Source organism: Solea senegalensis, linkage group LG15 (assembly GCF_019176455.1).
Source record: "Solea senegalensis isolate Sse05_10M linkage group LG15, IFAPA_SoseM_1, whole genome shotgun sequence".
In the NCBI taxonomy this organism is placed as follows: Eukaryota; Metazoa; Chordata; class Actinopteri; order Pleuronectiformes; family Soleidae; genus Solea; species Solea senegalensis.
Window position 1 is genome coordinate 458,308 of NC_058035.1, and position 14,476 is coordinate 472,783.

At 44.0% G+C, this 14,476-nt stretch overlaps 1 protein-coding gene across 2 annotated transcripts in view; it reads right to left on the minus strand.

Annotated features, from left to right (window-relative positions):
• The window catches only part of LOC122781851 (B-cell lymphoma/leukemia 11A-like), a 60,976-nt gene extending 47,543 nt beyond the window's left edge, over positions 1–13,433 (minus strand). Inside the window, exons 1-2 of one of the 2 annotated variants that reach the window (XM_044045914.1) lie at positions 13,057–13,433; positions 8,874–9,329 (exon numbers count right to left, since the gene is read on the minus strand). In XM_044045914.1, the coding sequence (XP_043901849.1) occupies positions 8,874–9,329; positions 13,057–13,111 (511 nt within the window). In that variant the 5' untranslated portion in view covers positions 13,112–13,433. Of the gene's footprint in view, positions 1–8,873; positions 9,333–13,056 lie in introns of both variants that reach the window. The other variant, XM_044045913.1, reaches the window with a different exon arrangement.
• Positions 13,434–14,476: the final 1,043 nt, after the last annotated feature.

The following is a 14,476-nucleotide window of genomic DNA, read 5'->3' on the forward strand; positions in this document are numbered from 1 at the left end:
TCAGACCAAGTTTCATCTTGATCTAATTCAGATTACAGATTTGGCGCCAATTTCATTTTAACATGGTTCAGTCCCATTGAACAAGTTCAGCTGTGTTTATCTCAGCGACATCTCAACAGATCACGACGAATTCTGTCGTGTTTATGTAAGATGGTAACAGCTGTGAGCAGGTCAAGTTTTACACAGATCCAGTTTAAGACTTGGTCTGTGATCTATAAAGAGACATACTGTAAAAACAAGTATGAAGTATTAACATTCTCTTCTTCTTCTTCTTCTATTCATTTCAAAACAACCAAAACAACAAAGTAGTGACTATTACAGACATGCAGACATGTGATTGTGAGACGGGTTGCAGGTGTGCTCGTTTGGCTGATTGACATATGTGTGTGTGAGTGTAGGTGGATCCTGGGAGCTGATTGGTCCTGCACAGGAGGAACCAGTTTAAGAGGCCGGATTGTCACAGTGGACTTCCTTGTGTCACTCACAGTCACACTGCCAGCAGAAGTTTTTGTGCTTGATTTTTTAAATGAATAAGCCTTTAAAATGTTTTTTGTTTGTTTGGGGAATTGGGAAGAGAAGGTTTCCTTAGTCTTGTTGGGATCAGGTTTTCTCCTAGACCTGGTTGTAACAGTGACCAAAAAAACCGAACTGTTGATCCACACAGGGAAGTTTGTCGTCAGGTGACCTTATCTTAAGGGAAGTAAGATGTAGGATGAGATAAAGAAGGATGAGTTGACGAAAGCTTGACTTTCATGTCATAGAACCTTATGTTTCTTTTGGTTTGTCCTTAAAAAATAACTTGTTTTTACGCCTAAAAATGACCAAACTGTGACAATTCCATCACTGTGTAACCGGCAAGGTCATGAACACCTGTCGCCTGTGCTCGCTCCACTGGGTCACATGTGAGGTCATGGACTAACGGCCACAAAGGTCAAAGGTCAACAGCTCTGACCCCTCGCCATTGTCTTGCCTGAAGGCACATCAGCAGCTCCTGAGTTCACCCACATAAAAGAACAGTTTATTAAACTCATCTGTGTCCATAGAGGAGCTTTGTGAAGACGCAGATCTTTGAAGATGTTGCATGTGACGTGTAATCCCGACTGAAAATCAGAATATTCCACTTCTGCTCCAAGTTATGATTCAATTTCTACAAATGTTAGAGCCTACATTTCCCATAATGCAACACAACTTTCATAATCGATTTTAAAACCACAAATCCCTCAAATTCCTCTAATCCAGACTAAATGTCAGATTATGTCAACTGCTTGATGATTATACTCAGATCCAATATTAGCCTACATTTCCCATAATGCAACTTCACTTTAAAAGAACTTTTAAAAAGAAGTCTGTGGCTTCAGTTTTAAGGACAACATTTCCTCAAGACACAAATATTTACAAAAGACGCTTTGGAGCGATGCATTATGGGAAATGTAGTGTTGCTGCTTTGATTTTTGTCTCTTCATGACGATGACAAAACTTCACAAATGCTGGATCCTACATTTCCCAAAAATACAATTTAGAATAAAAAAACATCTTTTGAGGCAAAGATTTTTGAAAAATGCTTCTGAACGATGCATCATGGGAGTTTATTTTTGGGAGTTTGGAGGTTTCTGCTGTCCAATAAAGTTAATTCAAACTCAAGTTAGAAGGTTACGCGATGCCAAACGTGTACAACATGCTAACTTAATTTGCCTTTTTCAAGCCAGTGTCAGGTTCTTGAATATTAATGATTGATAATCAACTGCTATATTGATCGTCATCTATTTTTAATCACTGATTATTCAAATAAAAACAGCCTTAAATGTTAAAATCATGAATAGTGATAGTAATCTTGTCATTTTTGAGGTTTACGAGTCAAATATTTTTACATTTTAAAATGTAAAAATCGACTAAATGACATTTTGTCGATCAAACAGGGAATGAATTAAGAAATGTGTTGACAGATTAATAGATACAGTCAATAATCATTAATTTTCCACATAAAAGCATCATGTTTACATCCAGTGAAGCTCCTTCAAAAAACAACAACAACAACACCAACAACGACAGTCTGATGTCACAGGAGGAGAAACGGAGCTCCAAATCCAGACAGAAACAATAAAAATTAGTGATGGCAGCCAGTGTGTGAAGCTGCTGCACGAAACACACACACACACACACACACAAACACACACACACAAACACACACACACCAAACATGGTGTCATCATCGACTCGGTATGAAGTGGCTGTCGTAAAATCTGAGAGTGAGATCTGACACTGAGCCAGACAATGACTGGCTGTTAAAAAAGTGTACTGATGATAATCTGACTGCTAATCACAGACTAACAATCCTCGTTTTAAACAAAAAAAAAACAGTCTGAAATGTATGTATCAGTAACATCTCATGGCTAATAGAGAGTTTATCACAAATGAGTGGTTCATAAAAATGAAAAAAGGGGACGCATATCAATTTCAGCTCATTAACACACACACACACACGTCATCGTCACTGGTGTGTGTGTGTGTGTGTGTGTGTGTGTTGTCTCTCTCTCTGTCCACAGAGGACAGGATTAAATCCTCGCTGCTAATTATGAGGATGAAATCACCCGGTGACGAGTGGACAGCGAGGATTTAAAGGAAGGAATCCACCGAGAATTCATTTTTGAAATTTCAATTTTCAAGCCAGGAATTTTTTTTTTTTTTTTTGTTAATCACAGCCATTTTTTATTAAGAGAGAGAGAGAGAAAGAGAGAGAGAGAGAAGGGAAGACGGCCATGCACGCACACACACACACACACACACACATGCAAAACCCTGCTCTTTTGAGACATACATTAGTGATGCTGTTTCTGAATGAGCGGCGCCTCGGGGATTATAATCAGAATTTTCATCTCAGTCAGGGATTAATAGAATAAATGGGCGAGAGAGAAAGCGAGAGAGACACAGGGAGAGAGTCTGTGTGTGTGTGTGTGTAGTAGTTTGTGGGCGTGTATGCTTCCATTCTGCATAACTGATCGGCATTTTGCCTGTGCAGGGTTTCTCTCTCTCTCTCTCACACACACACACACACACACACACACACACAGGTAACATCTCGGCTCTGTTTGATATGTAAATATCAAAGTCATGGACGGCGAGCTTGTCCCCAGAATACTGCCCGGATTCCTCAAAATCTTTAAACTACAAATCACTAAAGGCCGAAATGCCAGGAGAAAAGAGCTAAAAAACAAGGAGTGAGGTCAACCTCTGTTATGAAAGTGGCAGATCTTATGTGATTGTGTTACAGAGTATAACGTGTGAAGTGATGGATGCACACGCCGGATAAAAGGTGGCACATGCACTCGGAGAGAGAAAACAACATGGAAAGGGAGGAGGTTCAACGCTGTTCTCGCAAACATATACCGTGGATTATTTAAAAGAAAGTCCTATTTAGCTGCTATTGTTCACATTAGACGAGTAAATGTGTGAGAATTACAGAATTAAATCACTAGAGAGTGAACATGGCTGCTTATACGCCAATAGAAATAGAAATAGAAGGTGTGGGACAAGATTGTACCAAAAATATTCCCTGGTCTTGTTCAAATAAGTCATATTTAAATACTATAATTCATATTAGACGAGTAAATGTCAAGTAATTCCAGGTAAATGAACTGAAAATTATGCATTTTGGACACAAAAATGTCAGATTTAAATCACTAGAGAGTGAAAAACACTAAAAAGAATATGAAAGTGATTATAAGGATTGTCCCAAAGCATAGTCCCTGGTCTCGCTCGAGTAAGTCATATTAAATACTATGATTCATATTATTTACAAGATTACATGAGTAAATGCCTTAAAAATTACAAAAAAAGGATGAGATTATAGAACGTCTTGCAAAATATAGCCTAGATTATTTCAAGAAAGTGGTATTTAGTTGCCGTCATTCATATTAATCGAGTAAATGTCTAAAAAAATTGCAGAAAGATGAGCTGAAAATGGTGCTTTGGACGTAAAAGTGGCAGATTTAGACTCAGCAGAGAGCGATCACGGCCGCTTTATACGCCAATAGAAATCGTGGCGAAGCTAAAACAGGAGTGAGGTCAAGCACTGCTGTGAAATATGCATCTAATATGTGTTTGAAAAAAAGCATAATATGAGCTGTGAAGTGATGGATGTACACGCTGAATCAAAGTGGCACGTACACTCGGAGAAACAGGCCACATTTAGAGATATGGGAGGACGAGAATGTGCCAAAAATATCAAAAAAAAGTCTTATTTGTAATATTTCCAGGATTTGATCAATTCATGCCTTTTAAAATCACAATCAAATGCACATTTCTGCAGATTAAAATCACAAGAACACGGCTGCTGAAACACACTGACATTAATCACGGCTTTGGAATTGGCATTTATTATGTGTTTGAGGTATAGAATATAAGAATGTGAAGTGATGGATGTACAGGCTGAGTGAAGGCGGCACATTCACTTAGAGACACAGGTGACATTTGTACGACACTGAGGACGAGACTGTCCCCAAACCTGGAAGGTTTCTCCAGGAAAGTCAGATTTAATTACTATTATTCACATTATTTTTCAGAAAATCCCTAACAATTACTCTACAAGATATTGAGTTGAAAATGATACATTTGGATGCAGAGATTGCAGATTTGAATCACTTGGGATTAGACATGGAGGCTAAAACGCCAATAAAAAAAGTATTATAAACTAAAACAGGAACGTATGTCACCATTACTGTTATTATTATTAATCTGGCATATGTTATGTGTTTGAAGGATGGAATATAAGAAATGATGGATGTACAGGCTGAATGAAGGTGTCACATTCATATGAAGACACAGGGGACATTTGAAGACGTGGAGGACGAGAATGTCCCAAAAATATTCCCTGGATTTCTACTAAATCCCTACAAATTACAAAAAAATTATTTGACGATATTGCACTTTACTCACTTGGGATTAGACCTTGCTGCTTGTTAATCATAATAATAGTGACATATGTCACAATTTTAGCATTTGCTAATCTGGCATATGGTATGTGTAGAATATAAGGTGTAAAATGACGGATGTAGAAGCTGAATAACGTCGTCACATTCAGGCAGAGAAAAGGGCGACATTTGAAGATTTGGAGGACAAAATTGTCCAAAAATATTCTGTGGATTTTTCACAGAAAGATCTATTTAATTACTATTTTTCCCATTATTTTCAGGATAACGTCTGAAATAGGCATATGTATGTCGTACATTTGGGATTACAGCAGCTGAAACACTGAAGAACTCTGAGACGTTGGTGGAAAAACCAAAGCAGAGCAGAGCATTCACAAATAAGAAACACACACATTCTCTGTTTCTCCGTCATCAGGAATTCTTCTGGACAGATTTAATCGCAGCTGAAATTCCAGCTGATTCTCTCTCTCTTCTTCTTTTCTTTTTTTTTTGTTATTCATGTCTTTCACATATTTACTCCACCACGACAGTTTGGGGTCAATTAGGACAAAAGCTGAGGAGGAGGAGGAGGAGGAGGAGGAGGAGTAGTAGAAAAAAAAAATAAACGCTGGCTTTAATTATCAGCTACCAGAATGAATGAGCTTTGGCGAATAAATTTCAGGGCGGGTGAGTTGGTGTTTTTGTGCTGGTGTGTGAGTTTGAAATATTCTCCTCTTTTTGTTTTTTTTTATTATTTTCACCCCCTTTATTTTTTTTTCTTCCTCCAGACGAAACTTTTCAAACGTCTGGCCGTTTGGAGCTCGGTGTCAGCGCGACACAAGATATATAACGCCGCGGCCCCTGTGAGTGTACAGCTGTTCCTACCAAGACGTTCCCACACACAACGCTATTGAGGCGGCCAGACGCCTGTATTATGATGTAAATCGCTCTAATAACCCAGTTTAGCTGGTGAGTGTGTGAGTGTCTCTCTCTGTGTGTGTGTGTGTGTGAGAGTGTGTGTTGAAATATAAGAGAGACAAGCAGGTTTGACTTGGAGAAGAGAGGGAGAGATGCACACTCTCATGTTGCATTAAGTCCTTCCAGCTCTCTCACACACACAGGTTTACACAGCTATTCTTGTAAGGACTCCATTCATTTGGAACCATAACCAGTTTAGGTCTAATCCTAATCTTAACCAGTTCCTCATTAGAGACTCAGTTTCGGTCTCCACGCGGACGACTGGTCCTTATTACGACACAGTCCTAAAGAGGTAACAGGTACAAACACACACACACACACGTGTACACAGCTATTCTTATAAGGACTCCATTCATTTGGAAACATAACCATTTAATGTCTAATCCTAATCTTAACCAGTCCTCATTAGGACTAGTTATTGGTCTCCATGAGGATAACTAGTCATGATTACTACATGGTCCTTAAGAGGTACCAGGTACAAACACAACTATCCTTGTAAGGACTCCATTCATTTGTAACCATAACCACAACTGGTTAATGTCTAATCCTAATCTTAACCAGTTCCTCATTAGGACCCGGTTTTGGACGACTGGTCCTGACAAGGTCACGGTCCTAAAGAGGTAACAGGTACAAACACACACATACATGGACACACTCTGGGCTGGCAGATGTTTCTCCCCGGAGACAAAAGAAAGGTCAGAAGACACGTTGAATTGACAACAATCGTCCTCGTCTTCACGTCCTGCAACTGTAGACTTTTTAATCGCAGGAAGTGACGATGTTACGTCACACACACACACACACACACACACAGCGAGACAAAATGGAAACAAACTGCAACATTTAGGATTCCTGAGCTGCGTTCTACAAGCAAAGCGATAAATAATGCGTTTTCTTTTTTTGTGTTTCTGCTGCTCTATTTCCTCCTCACCCTCCCTCCTTCTCTCTCTCTCTCTCTCCCCCCTCTCTCTCTCTGTAACAGCTAATTTAGTACAGGCAGCCCGCCACTAAAAAACTACTGCTAATTAAAATTCACAAGGAAGAAGAAGAAGAAGAAGAAGAAAAAAGAGAGAGAGAAAGAATGGCACTGCAACAAATAATTAGTGGTGTTAAGTCTCTTTAAATAAACGACTTTCCCCCTCTCTATGAGCACATGAAGCTAAAAGTGAACTGGCTTCTCCCTCTTCTCTCTCTCTCTCTCTCCTCCTGGTTGATGCTGCACAGGCTTAAAGTGGAGGTAAATCAGAAAGAAAGCGAAGGAAAGAGAGAGAAGGAGATGGAGAACTGGGCTGCGTTTTTGTCGGGTAAGATGTGGCAGTGGAAGAGAGAGAGAGAGAAAAGAGAGAGAAGAGAGAGGAGGGGGAGAAAACCACAGCGAGAGCAGGACACATCTGTTAGGGCCACATGAGAGAGAGAGAGAGATGCTCGCTCACACACACACACACACACACAAGGTTCATATGAACGTACGTTTGTACGCACCCAATCCCAGACAGAGGCTGCAGTTACTCCCCAGAACTGAAAGTCACACACTGGAACACAACCAGTTCAACCAATGTCACACACATGTACACACACGCACACGTACACACACTTACACATATGCAAATGTCTCAAAAGTGCACTAATACGAGTGGTATCACAAAGTCAAGGTCACCCGTGTCTCCTTCGCCGGTGGGATTTGGTCGCCATGGTCAAAATGGGCAAACTGGGAGAACACACACACACACACACACACACATATAAACACACACTTGCAATCACACACACACACAGAGAAAGACACACACTAAAGACACACTTTCCCTCACACACAGTTTCTGCATATAAGATCAACCAAGCAGACATAGGTTAAGGTATGTTACATTCACATGCATGCTCTCTTTCTCTCGCTCTCTCTCTTAACCTTAACCAGCACTAGTTAATAACTAACCTCCAACTTTAACTAACCCACAGTTCACATCTGACCACTAACTTTAACCCACAGCCTCAGAAATGAGCCAGACTCTTTCGTCCTCACGTCTGGTCCCGACAACAGTGGTGTTTTTACCCGGTCCTTAAGAGGCAACGAGAACCAGTACACACACACTGTGTGTGACAGTAGACAAACACAAAAGAAGACAATACAAACAGTCAGAGAGACAGAGACAGTCGTCCTAAATGAAAACCGTCTGTGAAAGAGAACAGAGGCAGATTCTCGTGGGGGTTTCCCCCCCGAACCTGTGACGTCCCTTTTTGTTTTTAATTTCCTGACAATACACACACACACGCCCCCCTGAACAAATCTCAACCAATCAAAACCAGGATTGGCACATAAATAGAATGTATATGTGTTCCACCAAGAAACCTCAACGTCTACAAACCCCCACGTGAGGTTTTGACGGAGCTGGTCTTCGTACATAAGAGCAGACAACACACACTACAGTACAGTATCACAATCACCATGTGTGTGTGGACAAATCGAGAAAAGCCTGCGTCCACTGAGGAAGACAGAGTTTCTGTCCAGGCAACAAACATCTCAGGAAGTGTATCACGTCTTTTCTTAGTTTTTCCAACCATATTAGTATGTTTTCTTTTAAAAACAACGTGTCCACACAAGTGTTTTCAGGAGAAGTCTGCGTCTATGTGTCCATACGCCTAAAATAAAGTGCATCACGTGATTATTCAGAAACACTGGGCAGGCGCATGTTGGTGTAAACAGGAAGTTGAGTCTCTCCTCTGCTGTTTTGTCAGGGGAGTTCTACCAAACAACAAACACCAAAACTTCACCTGACGGTCGAGTCACAGCTGATAAGAACCAATCAGGAAGTGAATGTGGACGGTATTTTATGTGGACGTCACACTGTGTGTTTCAACACAAGCAGCAACACAACCACGAGCGTCGACCTCACAGCTCCTCCCTCAGAGAAGCTGCTGTTTTGCTTCAGAGCACTTCGGCAGCAGCGGTGGCAGAAGTGCGACCTGTGTGTGTGTGTCAGCTGGTGTTTTTACCTGGCAGAGGTTCCTGTTTGGGGCAAATCCCCCGGGGCAGCGTGAACCGGTTGTCGTCGTCGTCTTCCGCCAGCGTGGCCTGGACGCCCACCTCCACGGGCCTCCGGCCGCGCAGGGCGCCCAGGGCGGGGGACGGGGTGAGGGCCAGGCCCGGGGAGGGCGAGGGCGGCTTGTCCAGCCCCCGGCCCACGGTCAGGCACGGCGGCCCGTGGCATCGCTTCCGCTTGTGCTCGATGAAGAGCAGGATGTCCGCCAGCGGGAAGGTGGCCTGGCACTGGCCGCACGTCAGCAGGTCCTGCTCTGGGGAGGCGTGGGGGTCATGACCCAGCCGGGCCAGCCGGCCCACAGTGGAGCCGGGGCGGTGGCCGTTGTTGAGGCTGCCGCTCTCCTCCGAGTTCTCCGAGCAGCGCTCTGATAGCTCCTCCGATGAGATGGCAGCCGCGGAGAGGGGCTCGGCTGCTGGGGGGAGGTGGGGGGGAGGGGAGGGAAGAAAAGAAATAAATAAATAAAAGAAGAATAAATGAGAAGCTGACACAGAAAACAACAACCACATGTTTATATTTCCCCGTTTCTCTGTCCTGTAACTTGCAGCCCTCGCGACGCAAGAATTTGAGGGGAAGCGATTACAAGGAGCTCTCGACGAATGAACTTCTCATCTCACCAAATAAAAGCCTGTAAATGGTGGCGTTCGCGCACGCACACAATAAGTGGGTGAGAAAATGTGCCTTGTAATGATGGAGACGCATGTAAAACAACAAAGATTAGACGAGCAACCTGAGCCGTGAGAGTAAACCATGTCATGGAGAAGCAGCAAAGCTCAAATCAGATTCACTCCGAGATGACAATTTTCCGACGGGAAATGACAGGGGAAGAGAGACGTGGAGGGACAACGGTTACACACACACACACACTTAAACTTAAACTATAAATACGCCAATGAGTTTCACTTCCCTAACCGTGTTTGCACAGGGTTTGATCCTGTAATCAGCCGAGGGGAAAACTGTCACTAACATGTCCAACATATGTGTGGATGGAGAGAGGCCGAGGAGAGAGTGTGTGTGTGTGTGTGTGTCAGGGAGGAGGAAAATCATCACCCCCCCCCTCCCCCTCCCCACAAAATGAGCCGCTCAACGCGATTCCCCGAGCCTCCGAGGCCGGATTAACTCCTGACTACTTTTTTAAGGAGCCCTTTGTCAGGCTCAGTGGAGGGAGATGAACAGAGCGGAGTCGCGGCTGAACTAAGAGCAGTGAACGTAGTGAATTCGCTGTCTCTTTTTTAAAAAGAGAAAAAAAAAAACAAAGAAAAAGAAATCTTCCAGTTCCAAGGTGAAGAAGAGTCTGACTCCGCGCCGCCTTCCCCTTTTAATGCAACGTTGACCTTCTTTGCTCGGCAGCCAATTTCTCATTTTTAATGAACTTAAGACCACTGAGAATCAAAAAATAGATTTTAATTTTCACCGTCTGGGTGATTGGTACAGATTTTTGTCTGATAAGAAGGGATAGGAGTGTGTGTGTGTGTGGGAATGTGGGATGGGGGGGGGACTGATTTTTTTTGGACGACGCCCCCCCTGAAGGAAATATCAGAGGAAGCGAATGCCGCAGTTCCAGCGCGACATCTGTGCAACAAACTGGGACATGAGATAAATTCCTGGCTTGCACCAACTCCACCACAACCACCACACACACACACCCCCACCACCCCACCATCACCCACCTCCTCCTCCCCCACCTCCTCACTCTTTGATTTTAACTTCACTCCAACACAAGGGGCGTTAAATTTGCAGGATGAAACAAGAAGAAGACGAAGATGAGGAGGCGAAATCAACGTAACAAAAAACGGCACAAGCCTCTAGTTCCTCCAGATATTCCAAATAAAAGATGTTTTTGGTTCACACACAAAATATAAATTGACGTGAGGAAGAAGACGAGCAGTGAAGGGAATAAGGAGAGTTTACAATTCTTTGTTTTTCAGCCGTAAAAAGCAGGGAAGAAAAAAAACAAACCTTCATTTGCATTTCAGATTTTAAGGCTGTGTGAGCGACGGCGTGGAAATCAGGGATAGATTATATGTGTGTGTGTGTGTGTGTGTCTACAATCAATCCTGCACATATGCCAACACACACACACTCACACACACACACTGATACACTTTCACGTCCCCATCAGGAGAAAATAGAGGTTTTAATTGTTTTTGATGACTGTGAAATAAGCACAAACCAGAAAAACTCAACAGTTGCCTTCACTGCCCTTAAAAAAAAATCTGTATTTTCACTTTAAAAAAGAAAATGTGAAATATAATTACTGTTAATGTATTTAAGTCTCTGGAGGAGGAAGAAGAGGACAAGAAGGAGGAAAAGAAGGAAATGTAAATTGACATTTCACTGCTGCTTAAATGTGTCGTTTAAGAACAAACACGAGCAAATCCAGTGTGTGTGGAAAACAAAATACATAGAATTGTGATAAATGAAATGGAAAATGTGCACAATATGAATATAATGTTATTAAAAATTAGAATAATAATAATAATGAAGGGTTGGACATTTGCTGCGGAATCTGAGTGAATGTGTGCGCCAAATCAACTGTGTCAGTGTGGCGTGTGTGTGTTCCATGTTCCAGTGTAGCTGCACGTGCATGTATGTAAAATGGAATGAGGTAAAAAAAAAAGGGGGAAAACAAGAGAAAGTGGGTTTGAGGTGATGAAGAATTGTAAATTTAGGCAATGGGGGTGTCCCCTTCTTCCTCTCCCTCCCTCCCTCCTCTTCCTCCGTGTCTCGTGCCTAGTATACCCCTCCTTTATTCTAAAGAGATCGCCCCCAATAGTAGTACACAGATATAGGAGGGTGGATGGGGGTTTTACGGTGAAACTGATCGGGTTCAAGTTCAGCGCTGGATTTTTCTGTTATACTGATCGCGCTCTGCCTCCTAGCGACGACACATGGCCATGGTCACTGAGCTGTCACCGCACACACACACACACACACACACCAATGCAAACACTGGCCCACAGCCCTCGTGAACATATCGAAACACGATCGAGCAACGCGGTGCGTAAACTTGCGTCCAAAATGTTGCGTTTTGATATCACGTTTGTTTTAACGCGAATAAAAACGCGTCCACGGTGTAAAGATAAAAAAAAAAACGCCTCCACTTTAGTTCCCTAAAGCACGCGTCACACGTGACACTTGTGAGTCTAAATGAATTTGAACAAATATGGAAACTTTCAGGGATAATTCGTGGAAGAGAACACGCCGTGCGTAAAAGACGGAATGTCACCTAAACACTGTTGGAATCTGTGTTCACGCTGCAGCTGCAGACGCTACCTGGTGTCTGTGTCTTACCTCAGTGAAGCGGCGTAAAGACATTTGTTGTTATTGTTGTCCACGTTTGTTTGTGTGAGGGTGTTTTTACATATAAATCAGGTTTATAAACGTGCTTTCAAATAAAACTCTATCACCTTTTAAAACTGCACTCATCTCTGCTCAAGTGTTTCAGGAAGAACACGAGAACCGAGCGTCAATAAAATGTGTTTTTACGCACGAGGGATTAAAAAGGATTTTCTTTAAAAAAAAAACAAAGTGAGATTTAGTGTGTTTTTCTCTGACAGGAGGAGGCGTTTTGTGAAACACGGGATTCTTTCCAAACATCCACCTCCAAGTTTTCTGTCTGAAAATAATCCAACAAACAGGAGGAGAGAGAGAGAGCAGATGCGCTGATATTCCGGTGGTGTTGATTCTCTTCCGTGGAGAGAAAAGGAAAAAGGAAAAAGGACGCGCGCTGCTCTGTTCTGCTTTACCGGGGAGGGGGGAACCCTGCGCGTGTCCACGCTGACCGGAGCGACCGTGGGGGGCAACCGGAGTCTGTGAAGGCTCGAGCTGCGTGACAGAGAAGCAGTGACGGGTAAACGCAAAACTTTTTCTCCCTCTCTCTCTGTGTGTTTCTCCCGCTTTGCTGTGTTTACGCGCGTGTGTGTGTTGAGTGGATCCCCGTGCGGCTTTTTACGCATGAGAGTGTCGCACTTTTCTCTCATCAACCACGTTAAGTCCAGTTGACCGCGGGTCCGAGCAGATGTCCACACACGCTGCTGCTGCTGCTGCTTCTCCACCTCCTGAATGCACTGAACATGAAGCCAGGAAAGAAGAAGAATGACATTTGGTTTCCTTGTTTTCTTTTATCTCTTACTTACGCGAAAAATCCCGTTTGCTCAAGTGCTGGGGTTTGCCTTGCTTGCGGCGAGACATGGTGGCTGGCAGCGGCTGCAGCGGCGGCGGATCACATCGGGGAGAGCCGGGGTTAGAGAGGAGAGGAGACTCCGCTGGGGCAAGAAAACGTCTTCATCCAACGCCTGTGACATCCACAAAAACGGGGACACAAAATGTGTGCGTGCGTGTGGATAGTATATATATATATAGATATATATATATAAAAAATTAAAAATAAAAATAAATTAGAATTAATACAAAGATGGCGCGGAGGCGAAGATGGATCGCGGGATCGCCGTCATGGCTTTTTTGAGAAAGGAGAGCTGAGGAAAAAAGAGAGAGAGTGAGAGAGAGGTGGATGGAGGGAGAGAGAGAGAGGGAGAGAGACAGAGAAGGGGAGAGAGAGATGGAAAAAATGGCAAAAGAGCCCCCCCTCCCTCCTGCCCCACCACCCCTCCCCTCCCCTCCCTCCTCCTCCCCCCTCTGAGCCGTGCAAGTTCAAGTGCACGGACGTGACGTTCCGGGCGAACTTGAGCGTCAGGCGGATGGACGGACACCCGACATACAAAAACATGGGCAGGGCCGAGGCACCCGAGTGGGAGTGGGAGTGGGAGTGTGGGAGGAGGGACGGACGGGACGCGCAGGCATCGGCACCAATGGACGGTCATTAGAGAGTGAGAGAGAGAGAGAGAGAGAGCGAGGGAGGGGGGGCATGGACATGAGAAATAGACACGGTGGAAGCCAATGGACACTGAGATCAGGGGGCCGGGCAAGAGGCATGTGGAGGGAGGGGAGGAGTGTGTGTGTTCGTACGCGCGCGTGCGTGTGTGTGTGTGTGTGTGTGTGTGAGAGAGAGATGTCTAATGAAAGCAATATGCAGAGAGAGAGAGAGAGAAGAGAGGTGGACGCAAAACAGGGCAGAGGAAGCCGCGGACAGGAGCGCACTGGAGGGGGGCGGATATAATTCCGCTGCACACAGAAGGAGGAGGAGGCTACTACTGACTGTGTGTGTGTGTGTGAGTGGGGGGGCACGCGCGTGTAAGTGTGTGTGTGTGTGTACGTGAGTCCGAAAGAGGCGCGTGAAGCCCGTGCGCAAAACTCACCTGGACGCACGGTGGGCGTGTGTGTGTGTGTGTATAAGAGAGATAGAGGATTAACGCACGTGTGTTTCAAGAGTGGATGCGCGTGCACGTGTTGGCTCATCCTGCTGCGGTGAACAGGACAGACAGGTTGAACAGCAGAGATGTGCGTGTGTGTGTACATTGGCTCGGGCTATAACCCGGGTGCTTTCACATGCTTTACATGCTGCACAACAGTGAGTGCGTGCTGATCACACACACACACACACACAGTTATTTACATTTCTCCATAGTAATAACAGTCTTTTTTTTAAATAAAGTTTAG